Genomic DNA, 14658 nt, shown 5'->3' with positions numbered 1-14658 from the left:
CACATTCATTGAGGGGACTGGTACAAAAATTGCTTTGGCCAGATGTTTGGTCACTAGGAGAAACTGCATCTTCTCAGGTCATTAGATCAAGATCTGTAGTGCTGGTACTGGCTGATAATAATACTGGCAAAAAAGCACTGGCTAGAAGGTTCTATTTTCTTATACTATGAAAGCTTGTAAATCAGGTGTGTAAGAAAGCCTTCAAATTAGAGACAAGGAACCCCCAGGAATTGTACAGGTAGTCCTTGCTTATCAACCACTTGTTCAGCGATTGTTCAGTTATGATGGTGCTGAAAAAAGATAACTTTATGGCCAATTTACAACTATTTACAACCTTTGCAGCATCCCTCAGTCACATGATCACCATTACAGTCAGTATGCATTGTCCTATGCCTGACCTGTTTTTTTCTCCCTCGCAGAGAGATTGGAGAGGAAGGGATTGCAAGAGAATAAGCTGTTTGTTCTTCCACACATCGAAAGCAATGCAATTGCACCGGCAGCCCAGTAGTTGTGTGCATGCTATGCAAACAGCTTACAGTATCTCTTAAAATCTTTCTCTCCAATCTCTCCGCTCTGCAGAGGGGGAGACAAAAAAAGCAAGTGATTTCTGTAGGCAATCTCTCCTTTGACCCTTCCCCCCCACCCTGCAGAGCAGAGAGATTGGAGACAAAGAGATTTCAAGAGTAAAGTGTTTGCTCTTCTACACATCGAAAGCAATGCAATTGTGCTGGCAGCAGGAAAGGGTCAGGTAAAGGAGAGATTGCCTACAGAAATTGCTTGCTTTTTTTCTCCTCCCTCCCTCCCCCCACCTCGCAGAGTGGAGAGATTGGAGAGAAAGAGATTTCAAGAGAGTGCTGTAAGCTGTTTGTGTAGTGCGCCTGTGGCTCCCAGCCCTGGGCTGCCAGAAGATCGCATTGAATTCCATGTGTACCAGCAGTAAGAAGGTACTCCAGCATCCCAAGTGGCGGAGAGCAGTTAGGAGGCAAACAAAAGCAGACGGTCAGCAAAACTGACTAGTCTTGTCTCTTTCCAGCCGCAGTCATGGTCATGTGATTTTCCACTTAGCAACCATTTTGCTTAGCAGAGGAGTTGCCAGTCCCAATTAGGGTCATTAAGCGAGGACTACCTGTATTTATTTTTTAAAACTATATAGGCTGCTTCTTCATCCAAACCCACCTTCCCTCCACAATACAAATACAATACAAGCCTATGCAAGATTGGTTCAACTATTCTGTTTTATGTGTGGATCTTTCTACAATTAATTTTGTTCATCTTTATTACAGTTTAGTTTTTCTGGTTTTGAGGGGATGTGTTCTTAATGAGTTTAAGTTGAAGAAGTAAATACTAGTCTTGTTCTCAGGTGCAAGGATGCTCATAAACCTTTTGGACAACAAAATCAAAAACAAAACTGAAATACTCATTAAATTAGTATCCATACCTCTGCCTGTTTGTTGCCTTTGAATAATGAGTCCCTCCATTTCCAGTGGTGAGAAGAAAAAAAAAAAAGGGGGGGGGAGCGGTGGAAGGAAAGGCTGTTTCCACAGGAAGATTTCTGTTTTCCCTGCACTGCACTGCATAGCAATAGTTTTGCTTTACAACTGCTGTGCACCATTGTAAAAATAAAAATAGAGAAAGGGCGTGTCCAGAAATTGGCAGCAGCTCTGAATTTATTTGCTTCCTCAGCCTCTGTTGTCCTCCAGAAGGTCTTTGCTTTTTCCAGTGCGGTGGAAGCAGACCCATTAGGCAGGAGTAGCAAGGGGAACCAGGTCTGTAGAGTTCTCACAGAGAATGGTGTTGCACTGACAGCTGTTGGGGCAGGAAACTCCACTAAGCCAGCATCCTTCCTCTTCAGGTTATTTGCGGAAGAGATGTTGGATAGGGAGGGGGAGTGAAGTAGAGGAGAGGCTGCTTCAAAATCTGGACAGTCCTGGGCATTGTGAAAGTTTCCTGAAGGGCTGCAAAGTCTTGATGTAAAATTAATCCTGTCTGGGGCAAGAGTTCCCCAGTCCCTCCTCATTCTTCACAAAGAGCTCATCAATCACTAATTTCCCTTCCCTTAAATCTTTGTTGATATTCTGCAAACGCAACGCAAAATTCAATTTACTCCCCTTCTTGTCTTCCTCCAGTATTTTATCTTATTAAACAGCTAGCAGCAGCTGGACCACCTCATTCTCTTCCTACCAAGCATTTCTGAGTGCATTAGCTTCTAAACTACATCTCCAGCATCTGGAGTAGAAGATATATTATATTTTATTTATTGCCTTTATTAGATTTATATCCCACTTTTTGTAACAGCAGCTTAAGAGGGTGTACGTAGTGTGCTCTCTCTGTTTTTCCTCACAACAACAACCCTGTAATGTGGTGGTGTGCAGCTGTGAGGAACAGCTGCACACCACCACATTCCTCCCATCTTTGGGCTACAACTTCTGGGTCAGGGTATTGAATGTGGCAAGGGCTTGATTCAAAAGAGCCACTCTTAGAAACAAAAGCAATGGAGGGAAGGCAGGATTTATCAGACAAACTGGCAGAGCAAAGAAAAGAGGAATGTCCTGGTCCTATTGCTGTCTAGCTCAAAGGGCCAGATTTTAAGGGCCAAGTATCTCCATAGCCTTCATTACATTGAGAACTGGGACCAATAGCACACGAAACTGTGTCTTTGGTTAATGCATCCCACTAGAAGAAGCCAAATCCCCACATTTGCAGTGAATCCTGGAACTGTCCTGTTTCCTCTGTCTTTGCAGAGTAGACGTCACCTATGTCATAGCACGTTTTCTGGAGTGTTGACATACCTTCATCGGATGCCTCGTGAGGTATGATGCCTCTGGAGGAAAAAGTGAAGACGCCCTAGGGGTGCTGGCAGGGAAAGGCGACCTCTGGGACTTAGACTGGCACATCACAGCAACTTCCTCCTAGGAGCCTTATGTGTGTGCCGCTTTTAAGCTTAGGCAAGGAAGACCAAAAGACCTAGGGCAAGGGGCTCCTCTATCCTGCGCCACCGTTCTCCTTGCAGGGTATGGACGTCTAAAGCCCTTGGGTCCGGGTGCCAGAACTCACCTTCCCCTCACAGGCCACCCAGGGTCCAGGCTCGGGCTCCAGGCCAGGCCCCAGAGCATCCCAAGCCCTGGGGCAGGGGCTCAGTACTCCCAGAGCGTTGCACGGTTCAGGGTATCCGCATCAGCCCGCAGGGTTCCAGCCGGGTCCCCTCGTAGGTATTTGCCATTCTTCCCTTTAATGGCCACTCGGCTGTACTCCCGGAACTCAAGGAAGAAATCCTCAGGCGTCTCGCCATCGCTGCACACGGTGCCATTGCTGGCCACGTACCAGAACCCACCCTCGAGGCCTAGGAGCACCAAAGATGCAGGCGTCACTGGAGTGCACAGAAGAGAATACCACTGGGCTTTTAATTCTAAACTCTTGCTTGGAAGTCTCCCTGAGAGTCTTCTTTATAGGGAAAATACATACAAGTCAGAAATCATCATGGACCAGTATGTTTGACCATTGTAAAGTGGAGGATTGAAATACGAAAATGAGCACTGTGCCAGGATGGTGATTAGGAGGGTCCTTTAGAGTGGGGGGAGCTCTAAAGAGACAGCATTTGTCCACTTCTCTTACTCAACAGCCAACACAATCAAGATCACAGTACGGAATCTAGAGAGCAGGTGGTTCCGTATTATGCAAGAACGTATTATGGGGAGGGAAAACAAAAGCCATGTTAAAAATAACATGAAGCACCAGACTCCCTAGCTAAAACACTGGCATGTGCATCCTTTGCCAAGGCCAGTCCTCTGTTTAAATGTCTTCTAGTTGAACAGCTGTCCACAGCTGGTTAAGGCAGAGGCACAAGATAAGAGAAAAAGGAGTTGCCAGTGGTACCTGGAAGATGGAGTGAGCAGGACACTCTCACTTGGTCACAATCTTCCCCAATACAGACAGGTTTGATTCCTATTAACATCCTCATAATTATTTCCAAATAAGCATCCAGAAAATAAAATGACCATGGGCAGTTTTGGGTTCTTTTGCAAATCAGTATCTTCTTTCCTCATGTAGGGTGGGGGTGATGCAACAGCTGGAGTGAGGAGGAAACGTTCTCCATCTATTTCATGTGTACCAACAGCAGCACAGTAGCTAGCTACAATAACCCAGAGACAGCCCCGTATGGCAAGTCAGGTGTGAGGCTCTCATGTGGTTTGGGTAACTTTTACCAACTTAATCTATTGTGTGAAATTAGCTGATGGATTGTAAAGTTTCTATATAAGGTTGCTCTACATTAATTTTTTAAACTCTGATGCTGCCAAAATGGCCCATGTGATCACATGTTTAGTAACAGTAAGTAAAATGTTGCAGATTCTTCTCCCTTCCAATTTTAATTTTCTTTCTTCAACTATCAGTGGTCTGTGACTGTTGATCGTGTTCAATTTTCATTTGAACTTTTTCTTAAAGTTTTTTTCCCCCACTTCTATAAACCTTGGAATCAAAGGCACCAATCCTTCCCTCTTGTGGATGGTACTGTTTTGACTACAGAAGCACTGGCACTCAGAACATTTAATTAACGATTAGTATATAGGATAGGGATGAAGTATAGTGAACAAGATGGACACGTTTGCATGTGGTTGCATATGGGAACTTCAGAGCATTAAGAATAAGCAAATTTCAAGTACATAGGCTCACACTCACACAATGGCAGTGGTCCACTATGTTTAAACTACTTTTGAAATGAAGGTGGGGATGTCCGTAGAAAGAAAATGGAGGAAAAGACATTAACTCTGTTTTAAATGTGATTAAGCAGATTTCGGCTTAAATAAATGAGTTTAGTCACCATCATGGCTAGTCTGACCCTGTCTTTTCCAAGGACAATTTGGGCAGAGGACACCAAACAGGATGTCTTTGACTGTTACCCCAGTATGCTCCCTGACTACCCTGTTAAATGTAGGTGGCCAGTTGCTGGAAATTAGCAGCATAGCTTTCTGCCATTTTGAAAATTAAAACTCATGGAAACGAACATTTGCCTTAAAACAGACGTAATATTTAAAAAAAAAACCACAGAAAAAATCCTACTCAGAAAAGGTAAGAACCAAACACAAACATAAAATCCTGGCCCTGCCTACTTCTGTGATGCAGTTCCACCTATTTTTTACTATTATCCTACCACCTGAGGCCAGCTCACCTCCTCCCCAAAATTCAGCATGGACCCTGGCTACAAAGGCTGCCTATTCCTGGTGCAGAAGCAGCTGAATCAGACTGTGGAAAACAATAAGCTTTGAGAACCTGTGGCTGAATTCAGAACCTGTGGTTGTCCCAGCTGGATTCGCTATGGGCTATTCTAGCTGGAGTTGTTAGGAGTTCTAGAGCAGCAACATCTGGAGGACTACAAATCCCAATTTCCATCCTGGCTGTAATATAGGAGATGTAAAAGACTAATTGGTAGTGGTGTAAAAAATGCCATAGACAACCTGGGGCAGGAAGATAACTGGGAAGCTTATGGCTATGTTAAATAAAATACGGGTTCATCTGGGTTTATGTTTGTAGCCTTAACATTATTTCATGTGCAGCATCCCTCTTGACATGTGATCCAAATTAATTCACTGTGTGAATGAAGAACGCTACCCAGCTCCCTCTCTCTTCTGACCTCCCAGTTTGTGGACAGCTAAATTACCTTTGATGTGGTAAGCGCCATCACTGAAATTGAGGTGGAAGACATCGTAGATGGAACGGTTGGCATCCAACAAGTTGGAGTTGCGATGGTAACAAACAAAGCCATGAGCCCCACGAAGAACTAGGATGGGCCGGTTGATCAGCTTGAGAACAAATTCTTCATCTTTCCCTGTGGTGACAACTGCAGCTCAGTGCATTCTGAGGTTCATGTGTCAGCCCTCCCAGGCAGACCAGACAGGAAACACGACCAGATGAGCTACTTCTACTTTATAGTTAGGCTACATTCACAGAATCTTGCAAGCCTGAAAGTACAAATCTCCCACCATCCCTATTTACCACCCAACCAGTTAGGGCGGGTTCCTTCTAAGTTTCTTTCTCTGCCTGTTACTCAGTGGTGGACTGGTCCCTCTTTTATCAAATCGTTCCCTAGGCAGCATCTCCCCCTCCCCCCACTTCCCACCCTCTTCCAAGGTCATTCTCACATTTCATTACATAATGTGACTACCGTGACCGTGAAGAGCTAGGAATCCAAAAGGGGCATTTTACACCAAGTGAATACAAGGTTGCTCCCTAGAAATGCCTATTTCTAAGAACCTGTTCATGCAGGTATTTGGCAGACATAAGGGAAGATTTTAAGTAGTTAGGACTATGAAGTTGTGACTCGTTTTATGGTCCTACTTCTGCAAGCTCCCTGCATCTGCCAAAATGCTGGAAATGTTGAAGAATCCTGCTTCTTTCCATGCTTGGGCAATCAACACATAATAGTTCCTTAATTCTGAGACTGAATAGGTCTTGCTTTAGTATTCTCTCATTAACTGAAATTGTTTTCATATATGGAATGTATAACTATTTACCAATAAAGGAGCTTTTCAGCTACTGGAATCAGCTCAAGAACACTATGATGTCCCCTTGTCAGCCTGTATTGAGCAGGTATATCTCCTTCAGTTTACCTGTTCCTTAATGACTGTTCTGAACATCTGCTTTGCTAACTAGCAGTTCAAAACTGGCTGGTCAGTGCCTACCTAATCAATGACAAGGTTCCTGTATCATGCTAAGCCCATCATGCTTAACCATTCTTTGTTCATGATGCCACTATTAGCCAGGTTCACATAACATGTTTAACTCAAAACAAACATACAACATTATGCTTTATGTTGAACCCAGCCAGCATCTCTAGAAATGGAGTGGCTTTTTTCCAACTTCCTTGGAAATGCCAGCTTTCATCTCCAGCTCTATCTAGCTTTCCAACACTACACAAAAAGACTTTTCAAGATCTATTCTAGCTCTCTCCAGTCTGGTGCCCTCTTGACTTTCAAATGTCCCAAAGCTTATTGCTGGCAAGGGAGGGGAAGGGAGAGAGAGAGATTATGAGAGTGTAGTCCAACATATCTGGAGGGCTCCAGGTTTACATTCTTTCTCTTGCCTACTAATTAGGGCTATACAGCAGCTAGAACCGTATTTTCAGGTATCGCTAGACTCATCTGGCTTGATTCTGTTTCACCATCTTCTAGAGTCCACAAAGTATGTAACTGTGTCAAACATCTGATGTCTAGAATTGGTTTGGATTATTCATCTTTCATAGCCATGTTTCATATGAAAGCAGTAGAAAATGAATGAATTTGACTAACCCACTCCTCTACTAAAATTTGTTAGCAGTCAGCTAGCATGGCAATTGTCAGAGATGTTGTGGTCCTCCAGTATCCGAAGGACAACAGATTTCTCACAGTAGTTTCCTATTTATTGGTCCAGAAGGCCTGAGCTTCTGAAATAAAGCCCACAGGGAGCTTCAACTTCAGGATCCAGAGGTAAGACTCACCCACTCTGTCACTGACAGCTGCCAGTTGCCCATTCTTCTTGGTGCAGATGTATTTGCCATTGCCAGCTTTGAGGGCAACACGGTGACCACGCCATTCAAGATCGAACATAGTGCTGGCAGATCTGAGGGAACCAAGGCAAAAGGGAACAGCACAGAGAATCAGAAAGGAGAAAGTATTCACTTACTCCAAAGATTTTGCTTTTCCTGCCCTATTAGGTATTTATTACACATATAAATCCCACATATAGTACACTAACAACATTCCACAACATGGGAGAAAGATTTATGGAATCTTGATACATTTGTAAAAATTGCACCTTGGATTGTATTGCCCATGTGCTACTATTTACAAAGGTTTATCATGCTCTATTGCAACCTCTTCCTGCAGGTTTGGGTTGTACTAGATGCATTCATATTGAACTTTACCATACCTTAACTCATTGGGTTTACAGGTTGTTCCCAATGGAGAGCAATCCTCAGCATTATTCATACTACTGCACTTTGCAATCCACAAACTGAGAGAAGGTGGGGAATGTGCCTCACTAACTCAAAAATGAAGGTCAGGAAATACATTTGCAAGTGCAGATTCCACCTAGAGTGGTTGACGTGGCAAGGGTAGCTGGATATTTTCCTCCTTCTTTTGACATGGTTCCACTGTATGGAAGCATGAAAGCTTCCAGGCTATTTCCAGGGCCAGAGGTAGGGTTTCCCCTAGATGTGATAAGGACAGGGAACTTCAATGCTTCATCTCATTGCTAAGTCCAATCAGGCCCTCATCTTTTACAGAGATTCAGTTCACTGAAGGACAGTAGGCAGAAAAACAATTTTTCATTAGCCTCTACATTTATATTCCAAGAGTTAATCCCACTCACTGTTAAATATTCTAATTTTATTCTAATCTGCTTTTGTCCAGTTTTAGCCTCCAGTCTTTAGCTCATGCTTGTCTGGATTGGAAAGTTCTTAAATGCTCCTGCTTCAAAGAAGTGTCACATGTTAAAGGTGAAGTGAGGGCACAGTTGGATGAGAAGGCAGAGAAGCTGTCGCTGGATCACCCAGATTCTAAAATAAAAACAGCTAAAAACAGTCAAGGGGGTGGTTGTTGTTCTTTACTGCAGTGAAATGAGGACACTGAGAAAAGATGTCATTCTTTTCCTCATGTTGTTTTCCAGAATTAAATTATTTCCCTGAAAATACTACAGTATTTGCCCCAGGGGGATGGAGAAAATGGCATTCAGGTACTCATATGGATTTCTATTGAACAAACAGCTGCTTCTGAAGGGGAGGTTTTTTACCAGGAAATGACTGGGGGAAAGGCTGACCCGCTTCACTGCAACCCCAATCCCATTCCCCCTCTCCTGAGTGTGCTTTTAATTTCTCAGCATCCCAGATCTTCCACAGAGTTGGTTATGTGGTCCAAAGATGCCACTGACATATTCTCTCATCCCATTATAAAAACTTCTCAGGCAACTAAGAAAACATTTCAATAAAATAATCATAATCATAATCATAATTTATAAAACTTGTATGCCACCTGACTCTCAATGACTGTGGCTCACAACAATCAAACAAATTACAATAAAATCAGTGTAGACCAATGTAGAATCTATGAGATTAGATTCTGCAGAAAAGGACCACAGAACTGGTTCTGATCAAGCTGTTCAACTATTTTAGCCTTCCACCAACTGACTGGCAGTTATTTGTGTAGAAGCAGATGAATGTTTTTACAGAAATAACTTTTTAAAAACACCCACGCCATCCAAATGTCCAACCATGGATTCCAGGATCACACACGTGTGTTTTCAAAGGGATGGAATCATTTGCACAGGGCATCTTCCAACCTGTTCCACTCTTACGTATTTGCAAAGTTACCAGTTTGGGCCGGGGGGGAAGACAAGCAGAGAGATGGAATTCTGCTGCTGGTGGAACAGCTGCTGCTGAAGGAGGAAGGGACACATCCTTGAGAAATACAGCAATTGTCTAAATGCAAACTCTGCAGAGGAAGACAAAAGGGGGAGCAGATGCCAAAAGCAGCATCCTGACATCATGGAACAAGCTCCCTGCTTTTGTACAGGCACAGCAACGTGGCTGGCCAGCAGAAAAGGAACAGAACCTGCACTGCAATGGGGTAGTGTTGCCTTTATCATTTTCATGAAAGTCTACAGTAGCCCTTTGCTAAATCTGGTGGCCATTTCTCCCCCATGTTAGTTCTTCATTCTGATACCTAGTACAAACTATAGACTGACTTCTAAAACCTGATCACTTTAGGTGAGGGCTATGTAATCTCCTTACGCATATGGGCTACAGACCATGCCACTGCTGCCATTTCCAGGGGATGAGTTGCTTCACCTGCTGTTGCCTTCACCAAAATGGCTGTCCAAGGAGGTGGCGAGTGATCTCTCCCTCTGCCTCACAGGATGGGGAAATCTATTTCTTTTTGGAACCATGGGCCAGATGAGCCACATCCAGCCCAGAGACCATAGGTTGTTGTCCCCTGCTTTAGGGACCTGCCAGCAAAATGAAGATGAGGTACAACTCACATTTCAGTAGCCATGGCTTGAATCCCTCCATGTGCCACCAAGGTCCAGTAGTTGCCTGTGTTGGAATGGAAAATACACTTCTTGGTTTCTTTATCAATCTGCATCTGGAAGGTCTCATGGTGTGTCTGTTCATCCTGATTGGCTGAGACATTAATACCTAGAAGGAAGAACATATCTTCAAATCATTTAGAGCTACCAGATATCCCAAGTCACCACTGATTAAGCCCATGAGAGCAGATGTCAAGATCCTTAGACAGGGCTCAAGTAGTGATATTACTTTAGATACAAGGAACTTGTAAATAATTACTCAAAGAATTAAACAGTATAATATGCTTTATTAACCCCCCATTATTAATAATAATCAATATAAATTGATAGAACTATTTATAATCTCTCCCCAATATACGACAGGCCCCAACTCTGCTCACCTTTAGGAAAGCCTTTAAGACCCTCAGGCATTAGAGGACAGCTAAATGAGAGTCCCTTTTTCGTTGTTCTGTTACGTTGCGAGGTCACCATTTTTTATTTTATATTTACATCTGTTTATTGTTTATTATAAAATATATTTGTTTATTTGTTTATTGTTACATGTTGGCTTTCTTATTTTATTTATTGTTTGATTTTATTATGCTGTACACCACCCAGAGTCACACTGTTTGAGCTAGGCAGCCTTATAAATCTTAAAAATAAATAAATTTATTTCCTTTGTCTTCAAGACCACACTAAAAGATGATACCATTCACACAACTATCAATTATGTTGACGTATAGTAAATAGAAGGCCCAGGAGGCTATATATGTGATCTGGATTAGGGAAAGCACACTGGACGGGGCTTGCAATTTATTCTTTAAAAAAATATCCAGGTGTGAATGATGTGAATAGTGTTGCATGTAACTTGGTCCTCGTTAATTTGCCTTGCCTGAGTCTCCTTTTCTATCCCTTGGAATATGTATTTGTCTGTTTATTTATTTCACAAATTTATAGGGCCAGCCATCTAACAATGGGCAGTGAACAAAGATAAAAACTGTAATTGTCCAAAACAATTAAGAAGAAAAACTGAGTTGAGGCTCTTGTAAACATCTAAGACAAGCAGATCCCCTACGCCAATGCCAAAGTTCCATTAACCTCCTGGCCCCAGGGCCTTGGGGAAAGGTCAGGTCTTCATGGACTTCTGGAAGGCCAGCAGGTTTGTGGCTGTCTATATCTCAGAGAGGGGTGTGTGTTGTTTGATAAGACAGGCACCATGACAGAGAAGACATGCTTAAAAGGGGCCACCAAGTGACACTATTTCACCGAAGGGACCTAGAGCATACCTACTCTGCCTGATCTGGTGGGATAGGCAGAAACATTGCAGATAGGCAGTTCCACAAACGTAAAGTCCCATGGCACATAGGTGACAACCAACACCTTGAATTGCACCTTGAAGCCTACTGAGAACTAGTGTAGTTCACATAGTAATGGTGTTATGTGGGTGTACCTTAGTGCACCCAAAACTCTATGTGCAGTTGCATTCCGGACCAGCTGAAGTTTCTGAATGGTTTTCAGTGTCAGCCCCATGTTGCAGTATGTTGCAGTAGTCCAATCAAGAGGTGACAAAGGCATGAGTGACTACGAGTAGTGCTTCCTGATCTAAGATCAGGCACAACTGGTGCACATGAAGTATTTGTGCAAAGGCTCAGCCACAGCTGCCACCTGCTCCTCAAGATGCAAATCTAGAAGAAGTCCCAGATTGTGCACCAACTCTGCCTGGGGCAAAGATGGAAAATCACTAGATATGAGAGGCCCTAAAACCCAGAGCCACTCTTTTTTTTTTCAGGGTTAAGCTGAAGCCAGTTCTTCCCCATCTAGATCTGTACAGGCACTGGGAAAGTACCTTGATGGGATCATTTGGATAGCCCAGAACAGAGATATATAACTGAGTATCATCAGCATACTGATTATTTTGACCCTTTGCCAATGGATGATCCTGCCCAGCGGTTTCATGTAGATATTAAAGAGGAGTAGGAAGATGCAACCCACATTCTCATCTCATCCTGACCTTGTGCAATCCCAACCCCTGGGGGAAGAGCCAGATCCCGAGTCTTCTCAGGAAGGATAAAATGGTAGGGGCCTACTGGATCTCAGTGGGGAGGGTGTCCCATAGGGCAGGGGCTGCAATGGAATCCGCTTCCTCCAGGGCCCTTTGGAGCTATGAGCCCTCATAAGCTATAAGCCAAAAAGGGAAGGTTGGAGACTGGATGGAAATTGTCCAGTACTGCTGAGTCCAGTGATGACCTCTTGGGGAGGGTTGTCCCTTGCTGAACTCACATGACTCTTCACTGGGGGTGGACAAAGCATTTTGAGTCCAGAATAGATTCTGACTTTCCTGGAAGCCCTCCAGATGGCTGTTTGAAGCCTGAGACAACCATTTCTGATTTCAAAATGTTTTGCACACTTATGCTCCTCACTAGCATCCTTCTTACGCCAGATTTGGGCATTATATTTGCTCTCCCTAATCCTGAACATCTGGGAATTAAGGGAACTGAAATTCAGGGCACCAAGAAAGGCTGCATTACCCAAATAATCTGATGTCACATCTAATCTAATAGGGAGCCTGCACGCTTGTTATATTATATATAACATCTTCCTTCTCACGGTCTTGCTTAACTATGCTTATTATTTTAATGGGTTTGTAAAATGTTTTAATTCCTGGTTTTATTGTATACCTCCCAGAGTCACTTTGGGTGAGATGGGGGGCCATATAAAGTTGACAAACAAACAAACTTCCACAAAGCCTTGTGATGCAAATCGTTCCCTCTTATTCTATAAATGCTGGGGTTTGCTCTAAGATAGGTACCTCCTGAAGCCAGTTACTAAAATTGTGGGCAAAAAAGTAGTGTAAGCTTTAAAACCAAGGAAGTCTCCAAATTTCCTCTAACTCTGCCTCAAATTCTTGACAATCATGGCCCCATCCCCTTTGAATCATCACCCTACCAATTGAGGCCTTCTACATTCAGGGGCCAAATGTGGCTCCTGGCCATCAAAAGTTTGTTTTTGTTGTTGTTTATTCGTTTAGTCGCTTCCGACTCTTTATGACTTCATGGACCAGCCCACGCCAGAGCTTCCTGTCGGTCGTCAACACCCCCAGCTCCCCCAGGGACGAATCCATCACCTCTAGAATATCATCCATCCATCTTGCCCTTGGTCAGCCCCTCTTCCTTTTGCCCTCCACTCTTCCTAGCATCAGCATCTTCTCCAGGGTGTCCTGTCTTCTCATTATGTGGCCAAAGTATTTCAGTTTTGCCTTTAATATCATTCCCTCAAGTGAGCAGTCTGGCTTTATTTCCTGGAGGATGGACTGGTTTGATCTTCTTGCAGTCCAAGGCACTCTCAGAATTTTCCTCCAACACCACAGTTCCAAAGCATCGATCTTCCTTCTCTCAGCCTTCCTTATGGTCCAGCTCTCGCAGCCATATGTTACTACGGGGAACACCATTGCTTTAACTATGCGGACCTCTGTTGTCAGTGTGATGTCTCTGCTCTTAACTATTTTATCGAGATTTGACATTGCTCTTCTCCCAAAGATTAAGCGTCTTCTGATTTCCTGACTGCAGTCAGCATCTGCAGTAATCTTCGCACCTAGAAATACAAAGTCTTTCACTGCTTCTACATTTTCTCCCTCTATGTGCCAGTTATCAATCAAGCTGGTTGCCATAATCTTGGTTTTTTTGAGGTTTAGCTGCAAACCAGCTTTTGCACTTTCTTCTTTCACCTTCATCATAAGGCTCCTCAGTTCCTCTTCGCTTTCAGCCATCAAAGTGGTATCATCTGCATATCTGAGATTGTTAATGTTTCTTCCAGCGATTTTAACTCCAGCCTTGGGTTCCTCCAGCCCAGCATGTCGCATGATGTGTTCTGCGTACAAGTTGAATAGGTAGGGTGAGAGTATACAGCCCTGCCGTACTCCTTTCCCAATCTTAAACCAGTCCGTTGTTCCGTGGTCTGTTCTTACTGTTGCTACTTGGTCGTTATACAGATTCTTCAGGAGGCATACAAGATGACTTGGTATCCCCATACCACTAAGAACTTGCCACAATTTGTTATGGTCCACACAGTCAAAGGCTTTAGAATAGTCAATAAAACAGAAATAGATGTTTTTCTGAAACTCCCTGGCTTTTTCCATTATCCATCGGATATTGGCAATTTGGTCCCTAGTTCCTCTGCCTTTTCTAAACTCAGCTTGTACATCTGGCAATTCTCGCTCCATGAATTGCTGAAGTCTACCTTGCAGGATCTTGAGCATTACCTTACTGGCATGTGAAATGAGCGCCACTGTTCGATAGTTTGAACATTCTTTAGTGTTTCCCTTTTTTGGTATGGGGATATAAGTTGATTTTTTCCAGTCTGATGGCCATTCTTGTGTTTTCCAAATTTGCTGGCATATAGCATGCATTACCTTGACAACATCATCTGGCAAGATTTTGAAGAGTTCAGCTGGGATGCCGTCGTCTCCTGCTGCCTTGCAATGCTTCTTAAGGCCCATTCAGCCTCACTTTTCAGATGTCTGGCTCTAACTCACTGACCACACCGTCAAAGCTGTCCCCGATATTGTTATCCTTCCTATACAGGTCTTCTGTATATTCTTGCCACCTTTTCTTGATCTCTTCTTCTTCT

At 43.4% G+C, this 14658-nt stretch overlaps 2 protein-coding genes across 2 annotated transcripts in view; one reads left to right on the top strand and one right to left on the bottom strand.

The window, feature by feature from the left end:
- ACTG1 (actin gamma 1) overlaps positions 1 to 14658 on the top strand; it is a 234712-nt gene that overhangs the window by 161127 nt on the left and 58927 nt on the right. The gene's annotated exons all lie outside the window — the stretch shown is intronic.
- Positions 1218 to 14658, bottom strand: part of FSCN2 (fascin actin-bundling protein 2, retinal) — a 30557-nt gene continuing 17116 nt past the window's right edge. The window contains exons 2-6 of the mRNA XM_063293401.1: positions 10006 to 10162; positions 7469 to 7590; positions 5654 to 5821; positions 3055 to 3340; positions 1218 to 1955 (exon numbers count right to left, since the gene is read on the bottom strand). Coding sequence (XP_063149471.1) covers positions 3135 to 3340; positions 5654 to 5821; positions 7469 to 7590; positions 10006 to 10162 — 653 coding nt within the window. The 3' untranslated portion in view covers positions 1218 to 1955; positions 3055 to 3134. The remainder of the gene's footprint in view (positions 1956 to 3054; positions 3341 to 5653; positions 5822 to 7468; positions 7591 to 10005; positions 10163 to 14658) is intronic.

Source organism: Candoia aspera, chromosome 2 (assembly GCF_035149785.1).
Source record: "Candoia aspera isolate rCanAsp1 chromosome 2, rCanAsp1.hap2, whole genome shotgun sequence".
Classification (NCBI taxonomy): domain Eukaryota; kingdom Metazoa; phylum Chordata; class Lepidosauria; order Squamata; family Boidae; genus Candoia; species Candoia aspera.
This window is presented reverse-complemented; position numbering and strand designations above follow the sequence as displayed.